The 19,574-nt window shown below is 42.0% G+C and overlaps 1 protein-coding gene across 1 annotated transcript in view; it reads right to left on the reverse strand.

Moving 5' to 3' along the window:
• Nucleotides 1–2,524: 2,524 nt before the first annotated feature.
• LOC121576809 (disintegrin and metalloproteinase domain-containing protein 10-like) overlaps nt 2,525–19,574 on the reverse strand; it is a 63,343-nt gene continuing 46,293 nt past the window's right edge. The window contains exons 9-15 of the mRNA XM_041890293.1: nt 15,694–15,857; nt 8,086–8,257; nt 6,146–6,290; nt 5,651–5,834; nt 3,969–4,068; nt 3,435–3,664; nt 2,525–2,823 (exon numbers count right to left, since the gene is read on the reverse strand). Of these exons, the coding sequence (XP_041746227.1) occupies nt 2,719–2,823; nt 3,435–3,664; nt 3,969–4,068; nt 5,651–5,834; nt 6,146–6,290; nt 8,086–8,257; nt 15,694–15,857 (1,100 nt within the window). The 3' untranslated portion in view covers nt 2,525–2,718. The remainder of the gene's footprint in view (nt 2,824–3,434; nt 3,665–3,968; nt 4,069–5,650; nt 5,835–6,145; nt 6,291–8,085; nt 8,258–15,693; nt 15,858–19,574) is intronic.

Raw genomic sequence — 19,574 nt, forward strand, 5'->3', positions numbered from 1 at the left:
GTCGAACTTTATCAAATGCCTTTTCGAAGTCTGCTATGAATAGCAGGCCTGGTTTCCCATATTTTCCATAGTGTTCTATTGTTTCTATTGGGAATCATATTTGCTTGAAAAGATAATGTCCTCCTTCCTATGACAATCTATTAGACTGCCTATTAGACAATCTGTCTGAAAAATAAAGTTAAAAGGGGTGACTGTTATTCTTGGTTACATTCCTACACCAAGAGGGGAAAGAGATTTCAAACTAGGCTAATAGATGTTCGATCGTTTGCCAAGTCTGTGTGTAAAGAAGTCAGAAGCAGGTGGGGACTTCCCAATCACATGTTCTAAAAAAATGGGTGGTAAAAGGATTTTGTGAATAAATCAGTGGAAACGGTTTTTAAAGGTTAGGAGAAAAGATTAGATTAAAAAAGTTAGGAAAACTAGGGTTGAAGGAACTCTAGGACAGTAAGCTAAGTTTCAATGTTAGTAGGAAGAGAGAGTGAATGTAGTGACACTAGTGGTGATAGATGGAAATACAAGTAAGGAGTTAAAAGTCTTAGGGAGAATGGATGAAGTAACAACAAGGACATCAACACTTCAGTCTATTATAACAACAGTGGGAAGCAATTTAACTCTTTCAACATTGATAGTTATTAAAGCCATAAATATATTGCATTTGATTACAAGGGAGCAGATAGCTCCAGCATCAATTTTAGAGGAATTTCATTGTCAGGGAAGCCTATCATTGGAGGATAAGTCTAAGAGAGAAGTGGGGGATTGTTCCATGGTATGGTGTAAAATTTGGGAAGATCATATTGATAATATTAGCTATACTTTGATTCCAGATAGTTCAGATAATATCACTAGTCTTATAGATGCATTGAAGAATATAAGGGATGCATTTGGTAGATCTGAAGGAGCTGGATGGTCAGTGAAGTCTTGGTTGCAAGATCAGTTAGGCCCAGTGGGAGCAGTGATGGTTCAGATTTAATAGCAGCTTTGATGGCACTGTGTGTGATGTTTTTCTTTTGTAATTTGTTACTGACCTTTGCGAAAGCTATGATATTGAGAGGGGTTGGAGTAGTGATGCCTGGAGACAACACTCAAATGCCGTTGTTGACTGTTCCTGATCTGGATGAAGAGGGACAAGTGGGACTGGATGGAGTAGTGATGGATAAATATCATTTTTGATTATTTGATCATTTTTCAAATGTTTTTCAATATTAGTGTGATTTTAGTATGTTGTTATGAATCAAAGGGGGGAAATGTATGAATGAATCACATTATTCTATCATTTATCTATTGATTCATATATCATTTATATATCATTTTTATATTCTTAGTTGATATTGATGTTTTAATTTGAAAATGTTGTTTTGCAAAAGATACTGTTTGGTCTTTTCTTTTCTTCCAGAAGCATTTGGGGGAATATGTAGAGATTGAAATACTCAAACAAGGACAATATGAAGGGACAATATGAAAGGAGAATATGAAGGGACTGGAGGAGATGGAACAAGGAAGGTGTGGAAATGTTCCAATTCCATCATCGAAGATGCATTGGAAGTCGAGACTACGGAGGGGATGAAGTGTAGTGGACTACATTCCAGTGTCTGCAATGAAATATAGACATATTTGCATATGTAATACATAATTTGTGTCATATTCTTTCTGTATTAATTTTGTAGAATGATATTTGATGTTATTGAATACATGTGGGGATCTTAGATGTTTTTGTTTATTTCGTGGAAGCTTAGGGACATGGAGTCTAGGCAGGGATAGAGATAATCCACCGTAGGGTCCGATGGGTCGACCAGCCTTAGTGTGGATATTTTTGGATAGTATTTTGTTTGCAGGGGATTTCATGTGTATTTAATTGCATCATAGTTTCAAATGCATTGATAAAGATTCATGAATTGATCTGGAGTACCTAGGTGGTTGCCTGGGGCAGAGGGGCCGTGAGAGAATTTTACTGTCTTGATTGATGGATGGATATTTGGAAAGAAGGCTGCCAGACAGGTTTTTCGCTCTCACACTCCATAAAGATGTGTTCATATTTCATAGTAATGTATTCACACTCCATAAAGATTTGTTCATATTTCATAGTAATGTATTCACACTTCATAAAGATTTGTTCATATTTCATAGAAAGGTATTTACACTCCAGAGAAAAGTGTTTTGGGTTTATTGTTATAGATACTCAATAAGAGAAATTGTTACTTGTCATAATCCTATTCTTTTTGTTTTCGAGACTTTTGGTTAGTCTCGAAGGGGGGAAATATGTAGTGTATTAAGATTATGACTTTGATAATGTTTTCAAGTAGAACAGAGGGAATGGTTTTTAGGGTGACGCCCTATACAAGACAGGGGATTGGACAGTAGAGGGAGCAGCCCATATTTTGGGGAAGATTATATATACTGGATGGAGACAAAGAGGACCAGAGCAGACATTGCAATTTGGGAACCACTGCTCTCCGGATTATATATACATCTGTACACTTATGCTGAAATCTTGTGATATGAATAAAACTTATGATCAGAGCTCAGTATAAGCGGACTCCTTTGTTACAGCATAACTAGCAACATTTGACTCGACACTACATTACATTGATCTGAGTGAATGCAATATGAATGACAATCATCCAAGATGCTGTAATAGAAATAAGGCCATGCTCATAAAAAAATAAATAGTTCTCCCTAATCTTGAACGGCACCAACCACCACTGTTGGAGATACAGGTGGTTACTCTGGGTCACCCATGTCCAGGGTACGTCCACACAGGCACACGGTACTGACCATCACGGCAGACAGAGTCATGATGGCCAGGAGAATGGCCCACCAGTGAGTCTGCGGACAACAAGAGCACAACAAGTCAAACACTCACACACTTTAGTTCCAATCTGCTATAGTCAGCTGTTAAATAGTCAAAACACCACTGCAATTTACTTCAATTCACATTGACTTGAGGTGACATGAAGCCATTTGCTACAGGATGTTAGTCAGCTAGCATTCCAAATGTGTCACACTCATTTGGATGGAACCAATGGCATGCATTAGCCGATTCATCTGTGGTATGGAAACACTACTATTGCCATATCACAGCCTAATAAACTTTAGCTGGCATGGCTCCCAAACCAATTGTAGGAGTGTTAAATTTAAGCACTAGTATGTGTCACCGTCTCGCTAACTCAACATGACACACCTGAGCAGCTCTTTTAAATCCCTGTGGGCATTCCTGATTCGTCGCGCTTTCTAGTGAGACCAAAGCTCAAAGCCAACTGAGGCTGGAACATCTGAACGAAGAACATCAAAAGAGGAAGCTTTCCATACACACTCTGAGCTCAATACGCATCTCAACACACCACATCTGCTAGGATCCTCTGGCCTGTTGTAAAATAAATACGTCATAGTGTAGATAGATAGCCAACCCCCTAAAGCACAACAAACATAAAACAAACCTTTATCCACTCAGCCAGGTCGTCAAACTCATCCAGGTCTACCAGGTGGAGGAAGGAGTTCTTCAGCCTGGCGATGGGCCCATCAGCGTCCAGGATGCGACACACCTGGAACATGTCGCAGTAGCCCTGCTTGGCTGAACACGGCGCCCCGGCAACCAAGGCTACACGCTTTCCCTGGAAATGCCTGGTCAAGACAGAGGATGTGGTGCTGGCACAGGTTGCAGGCTTGTCTGAGGTGAATAAATACATGGAGAAATACAGTGAACATTTTGTTATAGGTGAAATGATTGAGTTTACTGAGTGGAAAAACACATGCACACATTTGTAACTAAGCTCCTTATCCTTGTTAAATTGTACTTTTACACAGCACTGCACATCAGATGTGGGTATTCAAACAGAAGAATGTATTATGATGGGAATCTCAAAGTAAATGTACACAGCCTTGTTTGTCCCCCAGTCATAAACACTTTCCCCAGATCTAAGCACAGCTGAGGAAATGAGGGTGAGGGAGGAGAAGAGGGGAATTGTGGTTACCCGGCTGTCGGCAGCACATGTGGCACTTTTCTTTCTTGGACTCTCCCAGACAGTCACACTGCTCCAGGCCGTACCTCACACACAGTGACTTAGCACAATTCTGAGAAATAGAGGGAGAAATGGAGAGAGAAGGATAGGGGAGAGTGAAGGACGGAGCGAGAGAGAGAGATGGAGAAAGGGAAAAGGATAGGGGAGAGTGAAGGACGGAGCGAGAGAGAGAGATGGAGAAATGGAAAAGGATAGGGGAGAGTGAAGGACGGAGCGAGAGAGAGAGATGGAGAAAGGGAAAAGGATAGGCGAGATTGAAGGACGAAGCGAGAGAGAGAGATGGAGAAAGGGAAAAGGATAGGGGAGAGTGAAGGATGGAGCAAGAGAGAGAGATGGAGAAAGGGAAAAGGATACGGGAGAGTGAAGAACGGAGCGAGAGAGAGAGATGGAGAAAGGGAAAAGGATAGGGGAGAGTGAAGAACGGAGCGAGAGAGAGAGATGGAGAAAGGGAAAAGGATAGGGGAGAGTGAAGGACGGAGCGAGAGAGAGAGATGGAGAAAGGGAAAAGGATAGGGGAGAGTGAAGGACGGAGCGAGAGAGAGAGATGGAGAAAGGGAAAAGGATAGGGGAGAGTGAAGGACAGAGCGAGAGAGGGAGATGGAGAAAGGGAAAAGGATAGGGGAGAGTGAAGGACGGAGCGAGAGAGAGAGAGAGATGGAGAAAGGGAAAAGGATAGGGGAGAGTGAAGGATGAAGCGAGAGAGAGAGATGGAGAAAGGGAAAAGGATAGGGGAGAGTGAAGGACGGAGCGAGAGAGAGAGATGGAGAAAGGGAAAAGGATAGGGGAGAGTGAAGGACGAAGCGAGAGAGAGAGATGGAGAAAGGGAAAAGGATAGGGGAGAGTGAAGGACGGAGCGAGAGAGAGAGATGGAGAAAGGGAAAAGGATAGGAGAGAGTGAAGAACGGAGCGAGAGAGAGAGATGGAGAAAGGGAGAAGGATAGGGGAAGGGGAAGGGAAGGATAGAGGGAAAGAGGGAGGGTGAAATAGAGGAGAGAGGGGAGAGGATAGGGGAGAGTGAAAGACGGAGCGAGAGAGAGAGATGGAGAAAGGGAAAAGGATAGGGGAGAGTGAAGAACGGAGCGAGAGAGAGAGATGGAGAAAGGGAGAAGGATAGGGGAAGAGGAAGGGAAGGATAGAGGGAAAGAGGGAGGGTGAAATAGAGGAGAGAGGGGAGAGGGCATAGAGAGAATGAAAGGAGAATAAGAGAGAGGAGAACACTGAAGCCTGGATGAGCACAAGTACATTATGGCCCACAGTGAAGTCTCACAGAAAAACATGCCGGACAGGCCTGCTCATTCCCACAAATCCTTATCATCCGTGTTCAGTTAACTTGTTCCCTGCTCCAGGTTGCGTCACAAATGGGTTCTGGCCCAAATCTTATATTTCAGGATTTATGCCCCCATAGAGAGCCATACATATAGAATTTACATTGAAAAAGTTGAGCAATCTTCACATGCAGAACGACTCTCCAAACTCAGAACCCCATTTATCATCTGAATGGGTGAAAGAATTGAGTAAATGTCCTCAAGTTGGCAACCAAGGACAACAGATCCTGTGAAAGTGGATACTGTTGAGACAGTGGGTGCAATGGGTGAAAATGTTGAGTCATTGTCTGGCCCTCCTGCGGTGCTCACCCCGTTGAGACACACCCGGGTGCCCAGACTGCATTCGGTCATGTTGGCCTTGGCTGCAGGCTTGGGGCAGATGGGGGAGAGGCCAGAGCACACACTCTCCAGCTGACAGTCTGACTCCTCCTCACAGCTGACCCCTGACGGCTTCAAGACACACGCTGGCCCACAGCACAGACCCTGGCTGGAACTGAGGGGACAGACAGAAAGACAAACGGATAGACAGACAGACAGACAGAGACAGGTGGGCGGACAGACAAAGAGAGACAATTTCATAATATAGGTGTTGTGGTTTACTGTTTTGTTTTTGAATGGTAAGACAATAGGTAATTATCCTCACAGCCACAACCACAACTCTGCTTTGCCAAAGGTGATGGGTGATGTTATGTAAACTTTGGATTGAAATTACCCATAGAAACAGATCTAGGATCAGCAAATAGCAAAGGGACAATTTTAATCCTACTACTGATTTTATTTGCTAAACTTTTGAACAGAAATTACCTGCACTTCTTGTCTGGTTTCAGGTGACACTGGATGCCCACAGATTCCTTGGCGCTGTGGCAACAGAGGTCTGTCTCGTTGTGGCCCACGTCACACTCCTCCCCCTCCTCTACAATCTGATTCCCACAGATGGGCTGATCACTGACTGACAGGACAGAACACATATAGCCACACACATCAGCTCATCTCAACACTGCTGACTCATGTAGATGGAGTATCTTCTTAAATGATTGGAATTAATCAGATTAGAGAAAGAGAGAGACCCAGAGAGAGACCCAGAGAGAGACACAGAGAGAGACACAGAGAGATAGTGCCTTCAGAAATTATTCATACCACTTGACGTATTCCATATTTTGTTGTGTTACACATGAATTGAAAATGGATTATTATTATTATTATTTTTATCTCACCCATCTACACACAATACCCCATAATGACAAAGTAAAACATGTTTTTTGACATTTTTGCAAATGTATTGAAAATGAAAATGAAATATCTCATTTACATAAGTATTCACACCCCTGAGTCAATACTTTGTAGTAGTACCTTTGGCAGTGATTACAGCTGTGAGTCTTTCTGGGTAAGTCTCTAAGAGCTTTCCACACCAGGATTGTGCAACATTTGCCCATTTATTATTTTCAAAATTCTTCAAGCTCTGTCAAATTGGTTGTTGATCATTGCTAGACAACCATTTTCAGGTCTTGTAATAGATTTTCAAGTAGATTTAAGTCAAAACTGTAACTCGGCCACTCAGTAACATTCACTGTCTTTTTGGTAAGCAACTTCAGTGTAGATTTGGCCTTGTGTTTTAGGTTATTGTCCTGCTGAAAGGTGAATTCATCTCCCAGTGTCTGGTGGAATGCAAACTGGACCAGGTTTTCTTCTAGGATTTTGCCTGTGCTTAGCTACATTCCATTTATTTTTTATTTTGAAAAACTCCCCAGTCCTTAACAATTACAAGCATAACCATGCGTTGTATTGGATTTACCCCAAACATAACACTTTGTATTTAGGACAAAAAGTTAATTGCTTTGCCACATTTTTGCAGTATTACTTTAGTGACTTGTTGCAAACAGGATGCATGTTTTGGAATACTTTTATTCTGTACAGGCTTCCTTCTTTTCAATCTGTCAATTAGGTTAGTATTGTGGGGTAACTACAATGTTGTTGATCCATCCTCAGTTTTCTCCTATCACAGCCATTAAGCTCTGTAACTGTTTTAAAGTCACCACTGGCCTCATGGTGAAATCGCTGAGTGGTTTTCTTCCTCTCCGGCAACTGAGTTAGGAAGGATTCCTGTATCTTTGTAGTGACTGGGTGTATCGATACACCATCCAAAGTGTAATTAATAACTTCACCATGCTCAAAGGGATATTAAATGTCTGTTTTTTTGTGTTTACTATCTACCAATAGGGGCCCTTATTTGACAGGCATTGGAAAACCTCCCTTGTCTTTGTGGTTGAATCTGTTTAAAAAGTCACTGCTCGACTGAGGGAGATTACAGATAATTGTATTTGTGGGGTAAAGAGATGAGGTAGTTATTCAAAAATCACTTTAAACACTATTATTGCACACAGTGAGTCTATGCAATTTATTATGTGATTATGTGATCTTTACTCCTGAATTTATTTAAGCATGCCATAACAAAGTGCTTGAATATTTATTGCTCAAGACATTTCAGATTTTCATTTTTAATTAATTTGTAAACATTTTGAAAAACATAATTCCACTTTGACATTATCAGGTATTGTGTGTAGGGAAGTGACAAAAAAATCTAAATTTAATCCATTTTAAATTCAGGCTTTAACACAACAAAATGTGGAAAAAGTCAAAGGGTGTGAATACTTTCTGAAGGCATTGTAGAGAGACAGAACACTACATGCTATTGATGTCCTCTTTTCCACAGAGGAGGTCTCGTTTGTTTAGACCTAGCTCCTCACCCACAAAGCAGTCATCCTTCTTGACTTTCAGGACTCGGCTGATATGCTTGATGCTGCAGGGAGAGAACTTATCGTTGTTCTCCCGGACCTCGTTGGTAGCGTGAGGGAACATCAGGAACCTGCCTTTCCCTCCAGAAGAACCCAGGTTCCCACAATCAAAACCTTCATCGTGCTGAGAAGCAAATACAACACAGAACATAAAGGTTCTACTTCACAGTAGAATGACCTCAATAAGTTTTGTCTCCTTCTAGTACAAGATTATGGACATTGGGGCCCTCATATTCAGACATATTTATGTCAAATTCAATCATTTCCACCAGATGAAAATGAAGTTATTACTGAATATCCTTTTTCATTAAAAGTAAGACTATTGGAGAGATTTGTATGGGGTGATTCTGGGAAAGCAACTACTGAAGTCATGGTAAACATTTTTAAAATAAAGAGTTCATTCCCCTCAAGATCCCAGGCTTAAGACTAAAACCAAGTCTCTTTATTGCAAATGCTTGTTAACTTAAATGAAGGTAATTTTAGGTGAGAGACAAAAGTGCTGATGGCCATGATTCTGGAAGAGGAATACAATGTGCTCATAACAAACAACACACCCAATTCTCTGCTGCCAATGACAGGAACGAACTGCAAAAATCTCTGAAGCTGGAGACTCTTATCTCCCTCACTAACTTTAGGAGTCAGTTGTCAGAGCAGCTTACCGTTCACTGCACCTGTACACAGCCCATCTGTAATTAGCCCATCCAACTACCTCATCCCCATATTGTTATTTATTTTGCTAATTTGCACCCCAGTATCTCTATTTGCACATCATCTTTTGCACATCTATCATTCCAGTGTTAATACTAAATTGTAATTATTTTGCACTATGGCCTATTTATTTATTGCCTTACCTCCATCATTTACTACATTTGCACACACTGTATATATATTTTCTGTTGTATTTTTGACTTTATGTTTTGTTTACCCCATATGTAACTCTGTTGTTGTTTTTATCGCACTGCTTTGCTTTATCTTGGCCAGGTCGCAGTTGTAAATGAGAACTTGTTCTCAACTGGCTTACCTGGTTAAATAAAGGTTAAATTAAAATAAATTTAAAAAACACCCAGGACAGCACAGATAGATACAGCCCTGAGGCCTTCTTCTCTGGATCTCTCCAAGACGCACTTTCTCTGATTATCTACCAGAAAAAATTATGTGGTCCAATCGTTCATTTGTTTTAATCCGCTGTTGAAATGTTAATATGGGCTGGTTAATGTAATCACTTAGAACAGTTTAAGTCACTTAGAACAGTTTAAGGGGGAAATAAACTATGTTGAGACAAATGACTGAGACCCCTTTGTTAGGTTCAGGATTATTTTTTTTCCTCCACTGATTCTTCCCTCTGTCTTCTCTCACTTTTCCCTCTCTCTTCCCTCTTTCTCTCAGAGGGCCATGCTGTCACTGAGGATAGCAAGAGGGTTTCCAGACGCTATGGGACTATGTGAGAGAATATCATTACCAAAATAGGCCAAAGGTCAGGGCCCCTCTCTCCCCTCAGACCCCCTACCTCCCCCTTCCCCCTCATCATAAATCTCAGGTGAAGCAGGCCCTCTGATCTCTCTGTGTCCTATCCCATCCTCCATCTGGAAACAATGAGGCATGCCTGTCAGTGGACGCACCACTCAGCCAAGAACCTGCTGGATTTATAAAAGGGTCACAGACCGACATGCTGTAGCAGAACTAATCTGTGCAGGAACGCTTGGGAAGAATCCATTGCTGCCTATGGAAGTGTGAATAACATCTCTGGGGGAGCAGTGTATGGGGGAGGGGTGGTGGTGGAGTGGGGTGGGGTGGGGTGTTGGCATTCTAGGCAGTTGGAGAAAGGTCGTAGATGGTGCTGGTGGTGGATATGGAGGGAAAGTGTGTGTGTGGGGGGGTTGCTGTAAGGGGTGCCAATAATGGGTGGTAGGTAGCATAGCGGTTAAGATAAGAGCATTGAGCCAGTGACCGACAGGTCGCTAGTTCGAATCCCCGAGCCGATTAGGTGAAAAATCTGTTGATGTGCCCTTGAGCAAGGCACTTAACCGACTTGCTCTGGATAAGAGCATCTGCTAAATGATTAAAATCTAAAAATGTATTGTTCTGCGAAAAACACCTGTGGTGAGGAAAATTGAAAGCCTCCCATTTATGGCAGCCTTTTAAAATAAGTGTGAGCATGTGCCAAGACTCCATAACATACAGTGCCTTCGGAAAGTATTTAGACCCCTTGACTTTTTCCATAGTTTGTTACGTTACAGCCTTATTCTGAAATTGATTAAATTGTTTTTCCCCTCATCAATCTAAACACAATACCCATCATGACAAAGCAAAAACAGGTTTTTAAACATTTTTGCAATGAAAAATAAAAAACGGAAATATCACATTTACATAAGTATTCAGACCCTTTACTCAGTACATTGTTGAAGCACCTTTGGCAGCAATTACAGCCTCGAGTCTTCTTGGGTATGACGCTACAAGCTTGGCGCACCTGTTTTTGGGGAGTTTCTCCCATTCTTCTCTGCAGATCCTCTCAAGCTCTGTCAGGTTGGATGGGGAGCATCGCTGCACAGCTATTTTCAGGTTTCTCCAGAGATGCTCAATCGGGTTCAAGTCCGGGCTCTGGCTGGGCCACTCAAGGACATTCAGAGACTTGTCCCGAAGCCACTCCTGCGTTGTCTTGGCTGTGTGCTTAGGGTCATTGTACTGTTGGAAGGTGAACCTTGGCCCCAGTCTGAGGTCCTGAGCGCTCTGGAGCAGGTTTTCATCAAGGATCTCTCTGTACTTTGCTCCGTTCAGCTTTCCCTCGGTCCTGACTAGTCTCCCAATCCCTGCCGCTGAAAAACATCTTCACAGCATGATGCTGCCACCACCATGCTTCACCGTAGGGATGGGGCCAGGTTCCCGCCAGACATGACGCTTGGCATTCAGGCTAAGGAGTTCAATCTTGGTTTCATCAGACCAGAAAATCTTGTTTCTCATGGTCTGAGAGTCTTTTAGGTGCCTTTTGGCAAACTCCAAGCGGGCTGGCATGTGCCTTTTGCTGAGGAGTGGCTTCCATCTGGCCAATCTACCATAAAGGCCTGATTGGTGGAGTGCTGCAGAGATGGTTGTCCTTCTGGAAGGTTCTCCCATCTCCTCCATCGGGTTTTTGGTCACCTCCCTGACCAAGGTCCTTCTCCCCCGATTGCTCAGTTTGGCCAGGCGGCCAGCTCTAGGAATAGTCTTGGTGGTTCCAAACTTCTTCCATTGAAGAATGATGGAGGCCACTGTGTTCTTGGGGACCTTCAATGCTGCAGAAATGTTTTGTACCCTTCCCCAGATCTGTGCGTCGACACAATCCTGTCTCGGAGCTCTACGGACAATTCCTTCGACCTCATGGCTTGGTTTTTGACATGTACTGTGAACTGTGGGACCTTATAAAGACAGGTGTGTGCCTTTCCAAATCATGTCCAATCAATTTAATTTACTACAGGTGGACTCCAATCAAGTTGTAGAAACATCTCAAGGATGATCAATGGAAACAGGATGCTCCTGAGCTCAATTTCGAGTCTCATAGCAAAGGGTCTGAATACTTATGTAAATAAGGTATTTCTGTTTTCTAAAAACCTGTTTTCGCTTCGTCATTATGGGGTATTTTGTGTAGATTGATGAGGGAAAAATTATTTAATCAATTTTAGAATAAGACTGTAATGTAACAAAAATACTGTACATTCGTAGTGCTGAGCGATTAGGGCTTTTTGAGGTAGTTTTTGAGGTAGTTTCTTCGATTAATAAAAACAATCACGGTTTTCGGTTTCGATTGTTTTTTAAAACATTAAATTCACTATGCATTATGTGGGTTGAATGCTGTAACAACACAGAATAAAACAATTAATAAAAGTCCCATGATGGTAGTGACTGCCCATTAATGCTTATCACTTATTACCCATAATTGAATCACATTACTTGTGTATATTACATTTGTTTTATTTGATGACTTTATTATTTAATTCCAAGTCATAATCTCATCTCTATAGAGTTGCTTCCTATGCTGTCTGACAAAATCACAATTTTTGTAGTTCTTCAAAGTAAATAAGGCATTTTATGACTGCTGAATACCAACTATCAATCACTTAAGTCATTTATTTTCAGGTAGAGATACAGTACCTTGGGAAGCAACTGCTCTCTGTCAATCTATCCCTCTACATCGCACATTCTTCTGTCTCTTTTATGTAGCAGGCTGAAAGAATCACAGACTGGACAAGTAGGTATGCAATGGATTATGGTCATTGTAGTTAATTACAACGTTTTCTGCCCTAAACTATGTCGAATATTTGCCTGTTGGAAATTACAACTCCCTACTGCATTGCACAGTAAGGGCTTGAGCTGATTTATCTCTACAGAAACTGTGCAATGTGCGCATATACAGTGGGGGAAAAAAGTATTTAGTCAGCCACCAATTGTGCAAGTTCTCCCACTTAAAGAGATGAGAGAGGCCTGTAATTTTCATCATAGGTACACGTCAACTATGACAGACAAATTGAGAAAAAAGATTCTAGAAAATCACATTGTAGGATTTTTAATGAATTTATTTGCAAATTATGGTGAAAAATAAGTATTTGGTCACCTACAAACAAGCAAGATTTCTGGCTCTCAGACCTGTAGCTTCTTCTTTAAGAGGCTCCTCTGTCCTCCACTCGTTACCTGTATTAATGGCACCTGTTTGAACTTGTTATCAGTATAAAAGACACCTGTCCACAACCTCAAACAGTCACACTCCAAACTCCACTATGGCCAAGACCAAAGAGCTGTCAAAGGACACCAGAAAAAAAAATTGTAGACCTGCACCAGGCTGGGAAGACTGAATCTGCAATAGGTAAGCAGCTTGGTTTGAAGAAATCATCTGTGGGAGCAATTATTAGGAAATGGAAGACATACAAGACCACTGATAATCTCCCTCGATCTGGGGCTCCACGCAAGATCTCACCCCGTGGGGTCAAAATGATCACAAGAACGGTGAGCAAAAATCCCAGAACCACACGGGGGGACCTAGTGAATGACCTGCAGAGAGCTGGGATCAAAGTAACAAAGCCTACCATCAGTAACACACTACGCCGCCAGGGTCTCAAATCCTGCAGTGCCAGACGTGTCCCCCTACTTAAGCCAGTACATGTCCAGGCCCGTCTGAAGTTTGCTAGAGTGCATTTGGATGATCCAGAAGAGGATTGGGAGAATGTCATATGGTCAGATGAAACCAAAATATAACTTTTTGGTAAAAACTCAACTCGATCGTGTTTGGAGGACAAAGAATGCTGAGTTGCATCCAAAGAACACCATACCTACTGTGAAGCATGGGGGTGGAAACATCATGCTTTGGGGCTGTTTTTCTGCAAAGGGACCAGGACGACTGATCCGTGTAAAGGAAAGAATGAATGGGGCCATGTATCGTGAGATCTTGAGTGAAAACCTCCTTCCATCAGCAAGGGCATTGAAGATGAAACGTGGCTGGGTCTTTCAGCATGACAATGATCCCAAACACACCGCCCGGGCAACGAAGGAGTGGCTTCGTAAGAAGCATTTCAAGGTCCTGGAGTGGCCTAGCCAGTCTCCAGATCTCAACCCCATAGAAAATCTTTGGAGGAAGTTGAAAGTCCGTGTTGCCCAGCGACAGCCCCAAAACATCACTGCTCTAGAGGAGATCTGCATGGAGGAATGGGCCAAAATACCAGCAACAGTGTGTGAAAACCTTGTGAAGACTTACAGAAAACGTTTGACCTGTGTCATTGCCAACAAAGGGTATATAACAAAGTATTGAGAAACTTTTGTTATTGACCAAATACTTATTTTCCACCATAATTTGCAAATAAATTCATTAAAAATCCTACAATGTGATTTTCTGGATTTTTTTTCCTCATTTTGTCTGTCATAGTTGACGTGTACCTATGATGAAAATTACAGGCCTCTCTCATCTTTTTAAGTGGGAGAACTTGCACAATTGGTGGCTGACTAAATACTTTTTTTCCCCACTGTAGCTAAAAAATAAAATAATTGAAGTGACATAGGTCAATTACATAGGTAAATTAGTGATTTAAAAACAGAAAAATAACCCACGTTTCGGTGAATCGCTCTGCATTAGTCAATAAAGATAAACTTTTATAACATCGGCAGCAGTGAAGTGGAACATTTGCAGATTGTTTTGTTCTGGAACAATGCAAACAGACATGGAGCTTTAAGTGTGCTCAATACGTGGGAAATTAAGAACTGGCGGATCATTGGGATTGGTCATACTACATATACACACTCAAAACAAATCCTGTTTGACCAAAGGCCAGGGAAGGAAGGTCTTCCTCACAAAAACAAAACATGAAAAAATCACGTGAAAAAAAACACTTGGTTTTCGGACACGTGTGAACAAATCACATTTGAAAAATTTCAACAGTGACATTTTCACATGGCTCAGACGGGGCTTTCGGACAAGTGTGAAGTTTCACACGTACATTTTTTCCCCACACGTTTATTTTCACCACTTCCAGCATGGTCTGCTTTCCCATCCAGGAACTGACCAGGACCTACCCTGCTTAGCTTCAGAGGCAAACCAGCAGTGGGATGTAGGGTGCTATGTTGCTGGAATTAATACACTAAAACTTGCAAATAAAAAAAGGCCAGGGTAACATAACCAAAGATAGGGAAAATTGCAGGAAAGAAGGAGCCGTTTTATTTAATTGCATTATCATAAATTTAAAAAATCACGAACTATTTTTGGCTATCCATTTACAATTCATTTGCTCTCGCATTTAAAAATGATTTTGATGTTCTCAACATCAAAAGTAACTCACTCACTAGAGGATTGCATCATATAATAACACTGTTACTCTAGTAAAGGTGTTTAAAGTTGAGGGATGGGGCTGGAGAAATGCAACCACTCTCAAATCCATAGACTACGCTATCGATGCAAGGAGACTATGCTATGGATGCAAGGACTGACCATCCCTGATATAAAAATTATAGTTTCAACCATGGTTTGTCTACATTTACTTTGTTTACAAACACTGGCGTAAATGTGGAGTTTTTTTGCAAGTTCATATGTGAAAAACAATCACATGTAAAAATCTAATCTGCAGTTTCATACGTGAAAAACTTTCAAGTGACAATGCAACTTACATGTGAACCTACAATTCCACATGTGAAAGTGATATTTTCTTAACGTGAAACAGCATATCCGATTCTCAGATGTAAACGTTTTTAACATGTGAAACTGCAAAAACATGAAGACATATGATTCTCCTCACATGTGAAAAGGTGGTGTTAACATGTGAACTCTACATTTAATACATGTAAAATTTAAGCTCAACATGTGCAAACAGCTATTTCACATACTGTCTGAATTCCAAGAAATAAGAACGCCTTTGCGCACAGGGTTCAATTCCTGCAACAAATTAATTTAGAGAGCTGCAGCATGACCAGTACAACACAATAGGTAATGTAATGAAGTGACATGTCAAACACCAAATATCATTAAGATAACAAGTAAAGGAAAGTGCTAGGACTCCAATGGGGGTAAAACATTAAGGATAGGCAAGTGTGATACTGTCCAGAACTCACAGGGGCACCCAGGCTGTGGCCCAGTTCGTGGGCCAGGGTGAGTTGAACATGTCGGGGGGGCAGGTACTGGCCGTAGTTCTGCAGCGTGATCAGGCCTGTGTTCAGACTGGCGTTGCTACCATCCCGCATGAGCGTGTGTCGTGAACAAATCCCTCCCCAGTTCCCTGAAATATAAGGGAAAGGTAAGGAGAGTAAAGATAAGGTATAAATAGAGACTTGATACTATCATTTAGGTGAAAGGGCAATTTGCTTGGCAGAATGTGTACAGTAGACAATATGTTCAGTGCAGTATAAATAAAGCGTGAGAAACCTCAGATGCACTGGGTTGCTTAACGTCATGAACGCGTTAGTTGTTACTAATGTGCCATTTCTTCTTTAATAGCTGTGTTATGGCTGTCCAGCTGTCCAACAGACATCCCCAGGGACGTTTTTCCACCCTTCACTATATTGTTTGCATTATATTAGGTTGCATACGTGACCTTGACCCTTCTCTTTAACACAACACGGCCGTATTTTTCAGTGTTTTATCAAGGTTGTCCCCAGGCCCCTAAACATCAATGGAGGTGTGGATAGGCCAGAAGGCAGGCTAAGTTCTCACTGGGGCAGATGAAAGCCTCACGGCCAGTTGGGTCTGTGTATCGGTGACTTGCCTTAACTTGTTGGCTTATATAACGCTCCTGTACTGCAGGCGATCCCACCGCCACCAATTACAAACAGCTGGCCTTTTTCTCACAGAATGCAGTACTGTGACATCATCCTTCAGCTAGCCCACCACTCATTTCAGAGAGGCCCGTTTTGTTACAGTATGTGGATCATAGAAAAACTTTGGTCATGGGCTTTAGGAGTTGGGGGTTTACCTTGGCTCAAGAAAGGGGGGCACCGCCATCCTTTGCCAAGGGGCACAGCCACTAATTGATCAGATGAAGAATGTTTTGAATTCAGGGGTTTTAGGGGGCGGCATGTAGCATGTCTTCTACCTGCCACAGGCAAAGGATATTTGCAGCTTATACAAGCACATATTGAGCGAAGAGAATCAGGCTATACCAATTGAGTTTTTGCACAACACTTCTGTCCAATTCTATTGTTCCCCAGGCAATATAACCACCACTTGTAATACAACTCCCACTATACTACTACTACTACTACTACTACTACTACTACTACTACTACTACTACTACTACTACTACCACTACTACTACCACACCACTACTACATTACCATTATAGTCACATACACTGAGTGTATAAACATTAGGAACACCTGCTCTTTCCATGACATAGACTGACCAGGTGAATCCAGGTGAAAGCTATGATCCCTTATTGATGTCACCTGTTAAATCCACTTCAATCAGTGTAGATGAAGGAGAGGAGACAGGTTAAAGAAGGGTTTTTAAGCCTTGAGACAATTGAGACATGGATTGTGTACGTGTGCCATTCAGAGGATGAATGGGCAAGACAAAAGATTTAACTGCCTTTAAACGGGGTATTGTAGTAGGTGCTAGGCGTACCGGTTTGAGTGTGTCAAGAACTGCAACACTGATGGGTTTTTCACGCTCAACAGTTTCCTGTGTGTATCAAGAATGGTCCACTACCCGAAGGACATCCAGCCAACTTGACACAACTGTGGGAAGCATTGGAGTCAACATGGGCCAGCATCCCTGTGGAATGCTTTCGACACCTTTTAGTCCATGCCCCGATGAATTGAGGCTGTTCCGAGGGCAAAAGGGAGTGCAACTCAATATTAAGGTGTTCCTAATGTTTTGTACACTCAGTATATATTGTCATCGTTATATTCATTATATGATATTATCTTCATCATCACCACCACTACTACTACCACTGTCTATAACTGCCTTAATGTTGCTGGACCCCAGGAAGAGTAGCTGCTGGGGATCCTTAATAAATACAGTTACTAACACCACTATTTTAAACCTTATTTTACCAGGCAAGTTGACTGACAGCACATTCTCATTTAAAGTAACAACCTGGGGAATAGTTACAGGGGAGAGGAAGGAGGATGAATGAGCCAATTAGAAGCTGGGGATGATTAGGTGGCCATGATTGTATGCTAGGACACCGGGGTTAACACCCCTACTCTTACGATAAGTGCCATGGGATCTTTAGTGACCACAGAGAGTCAGGTCACCTGTTTAACATCCCAAAAGACAGCACCCTACACAGGTTAATGTCCCCAATCACTGCCCTGGGACATTGGGATATGTCTTTAGACCAGAGGAAAGAGTGCCTCCTACTGGCCCTCCAACAGCATCTGGTCTCCCATCCAGGGACTGACCAGGACCATCCCTGCTTAGCTTCAGAGGCAAGCCAGCAGTGGGATGCAGGGTGGGTATGCCTGCCCAGTCCAAAGATGCAGCCAGGTATTATTTAGTCAAGTTATTATGTAAGGTTAAGACTAGGGATATGGTAATCTGATCCAATATCTGTGGGTTAGGGCTACCTCTAATTTAAGCATCTAATCCATGCTGCTTTGTGGATGGAATGTACATTAATCCAAGATTGTTCATCCATATGGGATTCAACATCACATGTCCTAGAGATTCCCATGGCTTTGAGGCTGATCAAAAGGCAATTAAGGATCACCATCAAAAGGAGCCCCTACTTGAGTGAGCATAGCCAACCCAGCCATGCTTCACTTGGGGAATTCACAACACAGGCCGGGCTGCCTACCCGAACATCTCTAGGCTAATTAAGAATGCTGTACGCATCCCCACTGACTCCCTGAATTAACCCAAATGGGCTATTCAGAGTGCTGAGTTACTTAGAAAGAGCATGGCTTTGGCCCCAGTGTTGTTATGAGCCTAGGTTGTGGTTTGGCTAAGCCAACTGTAATCAGCTCTGTTTATGTTTGTGTCCCCCTCATCCTCTTCTCCTCCTTAGAAAGAGCCCTGATGAATGCCTCCTATTATTAGTTACATAGACTCACACCACATACACACACACGCACGCACGCACGCACACACACACACACACACACACACACACACACACACACACACACACACACACACACACACACACACACACACACACACACACACACACACAGGCAAACACACACACACACACAGGCAAACACACACGTGCACACATCCAAGCATGAATACACTGACAAACACAAGCACCCCTTCAAAATCTACACAAGCACACACTCTCTCACAGTCTTGGACAAACACAGTAACACACAACATTAGAGGGAGGGAGGACCTGGCTCTAACGAGGCTCTCCTATGACGATCGGGAAATAGAAAAGTGGAAATGGAGCGTAAACTGACCATGTGCTACTGTAGACTGCACTGTCAAAACAACAACACGCTTACTTCATTTATCAACTTCACATTATAGTTTTTCTCAATCGCATACAAGCAATTTTTGGATCTGTGTTGAAACGTATCTACAGTATAGCAGAATAGCAATGATACAATTCTCAAATACATTTACAGAACTTCTGATCATTTTCTTGCCTTAGTACTAGGGATGTAATGATTCACCTATAAGCATTGTTCCCCGATTCAAATGTTTAAATGAATAGCCCACTGGGTACACCACATCATTTCAACGTGGAGAATTGGGAAATATTTGGTAGACATGTTGATTAATGAGAGTTCAACAATATTTTCACCCAATCAAAAAGACAGCCAAAAGTTTGTTGAATTCCCAATGTGTTATCTCTATGCTGTCAACCATCTAAAAGCACAACCAAATTCCAATGGAAAATATATGTCTGATTTTTGGTTTAGTTGTCACCTACATTTATTATCACTGCGCTTTCAACCATTTAAAAGCACAACAAAGTTCAAATAGGAATACAAGATTGCATTAGATTAGATGAGTTTATTAGTCACATGCACAGGGTCACATGCA

The sequence above is a fragment of the Coregonus clupeaformis genome, chromosome 11 (genome assembly GCF_020615455.1).
Source record: "Coregonus clupeaformis isolate EN_2021a chromosome 11, ASM2061545v1, whole genome shotgun sequence".
NCBI lineage: Eukaryota > Metazoa > Chordata > Actinopteri > Salmoniformes > Salmonidae > Coregonus > Coregonus clupeaformis.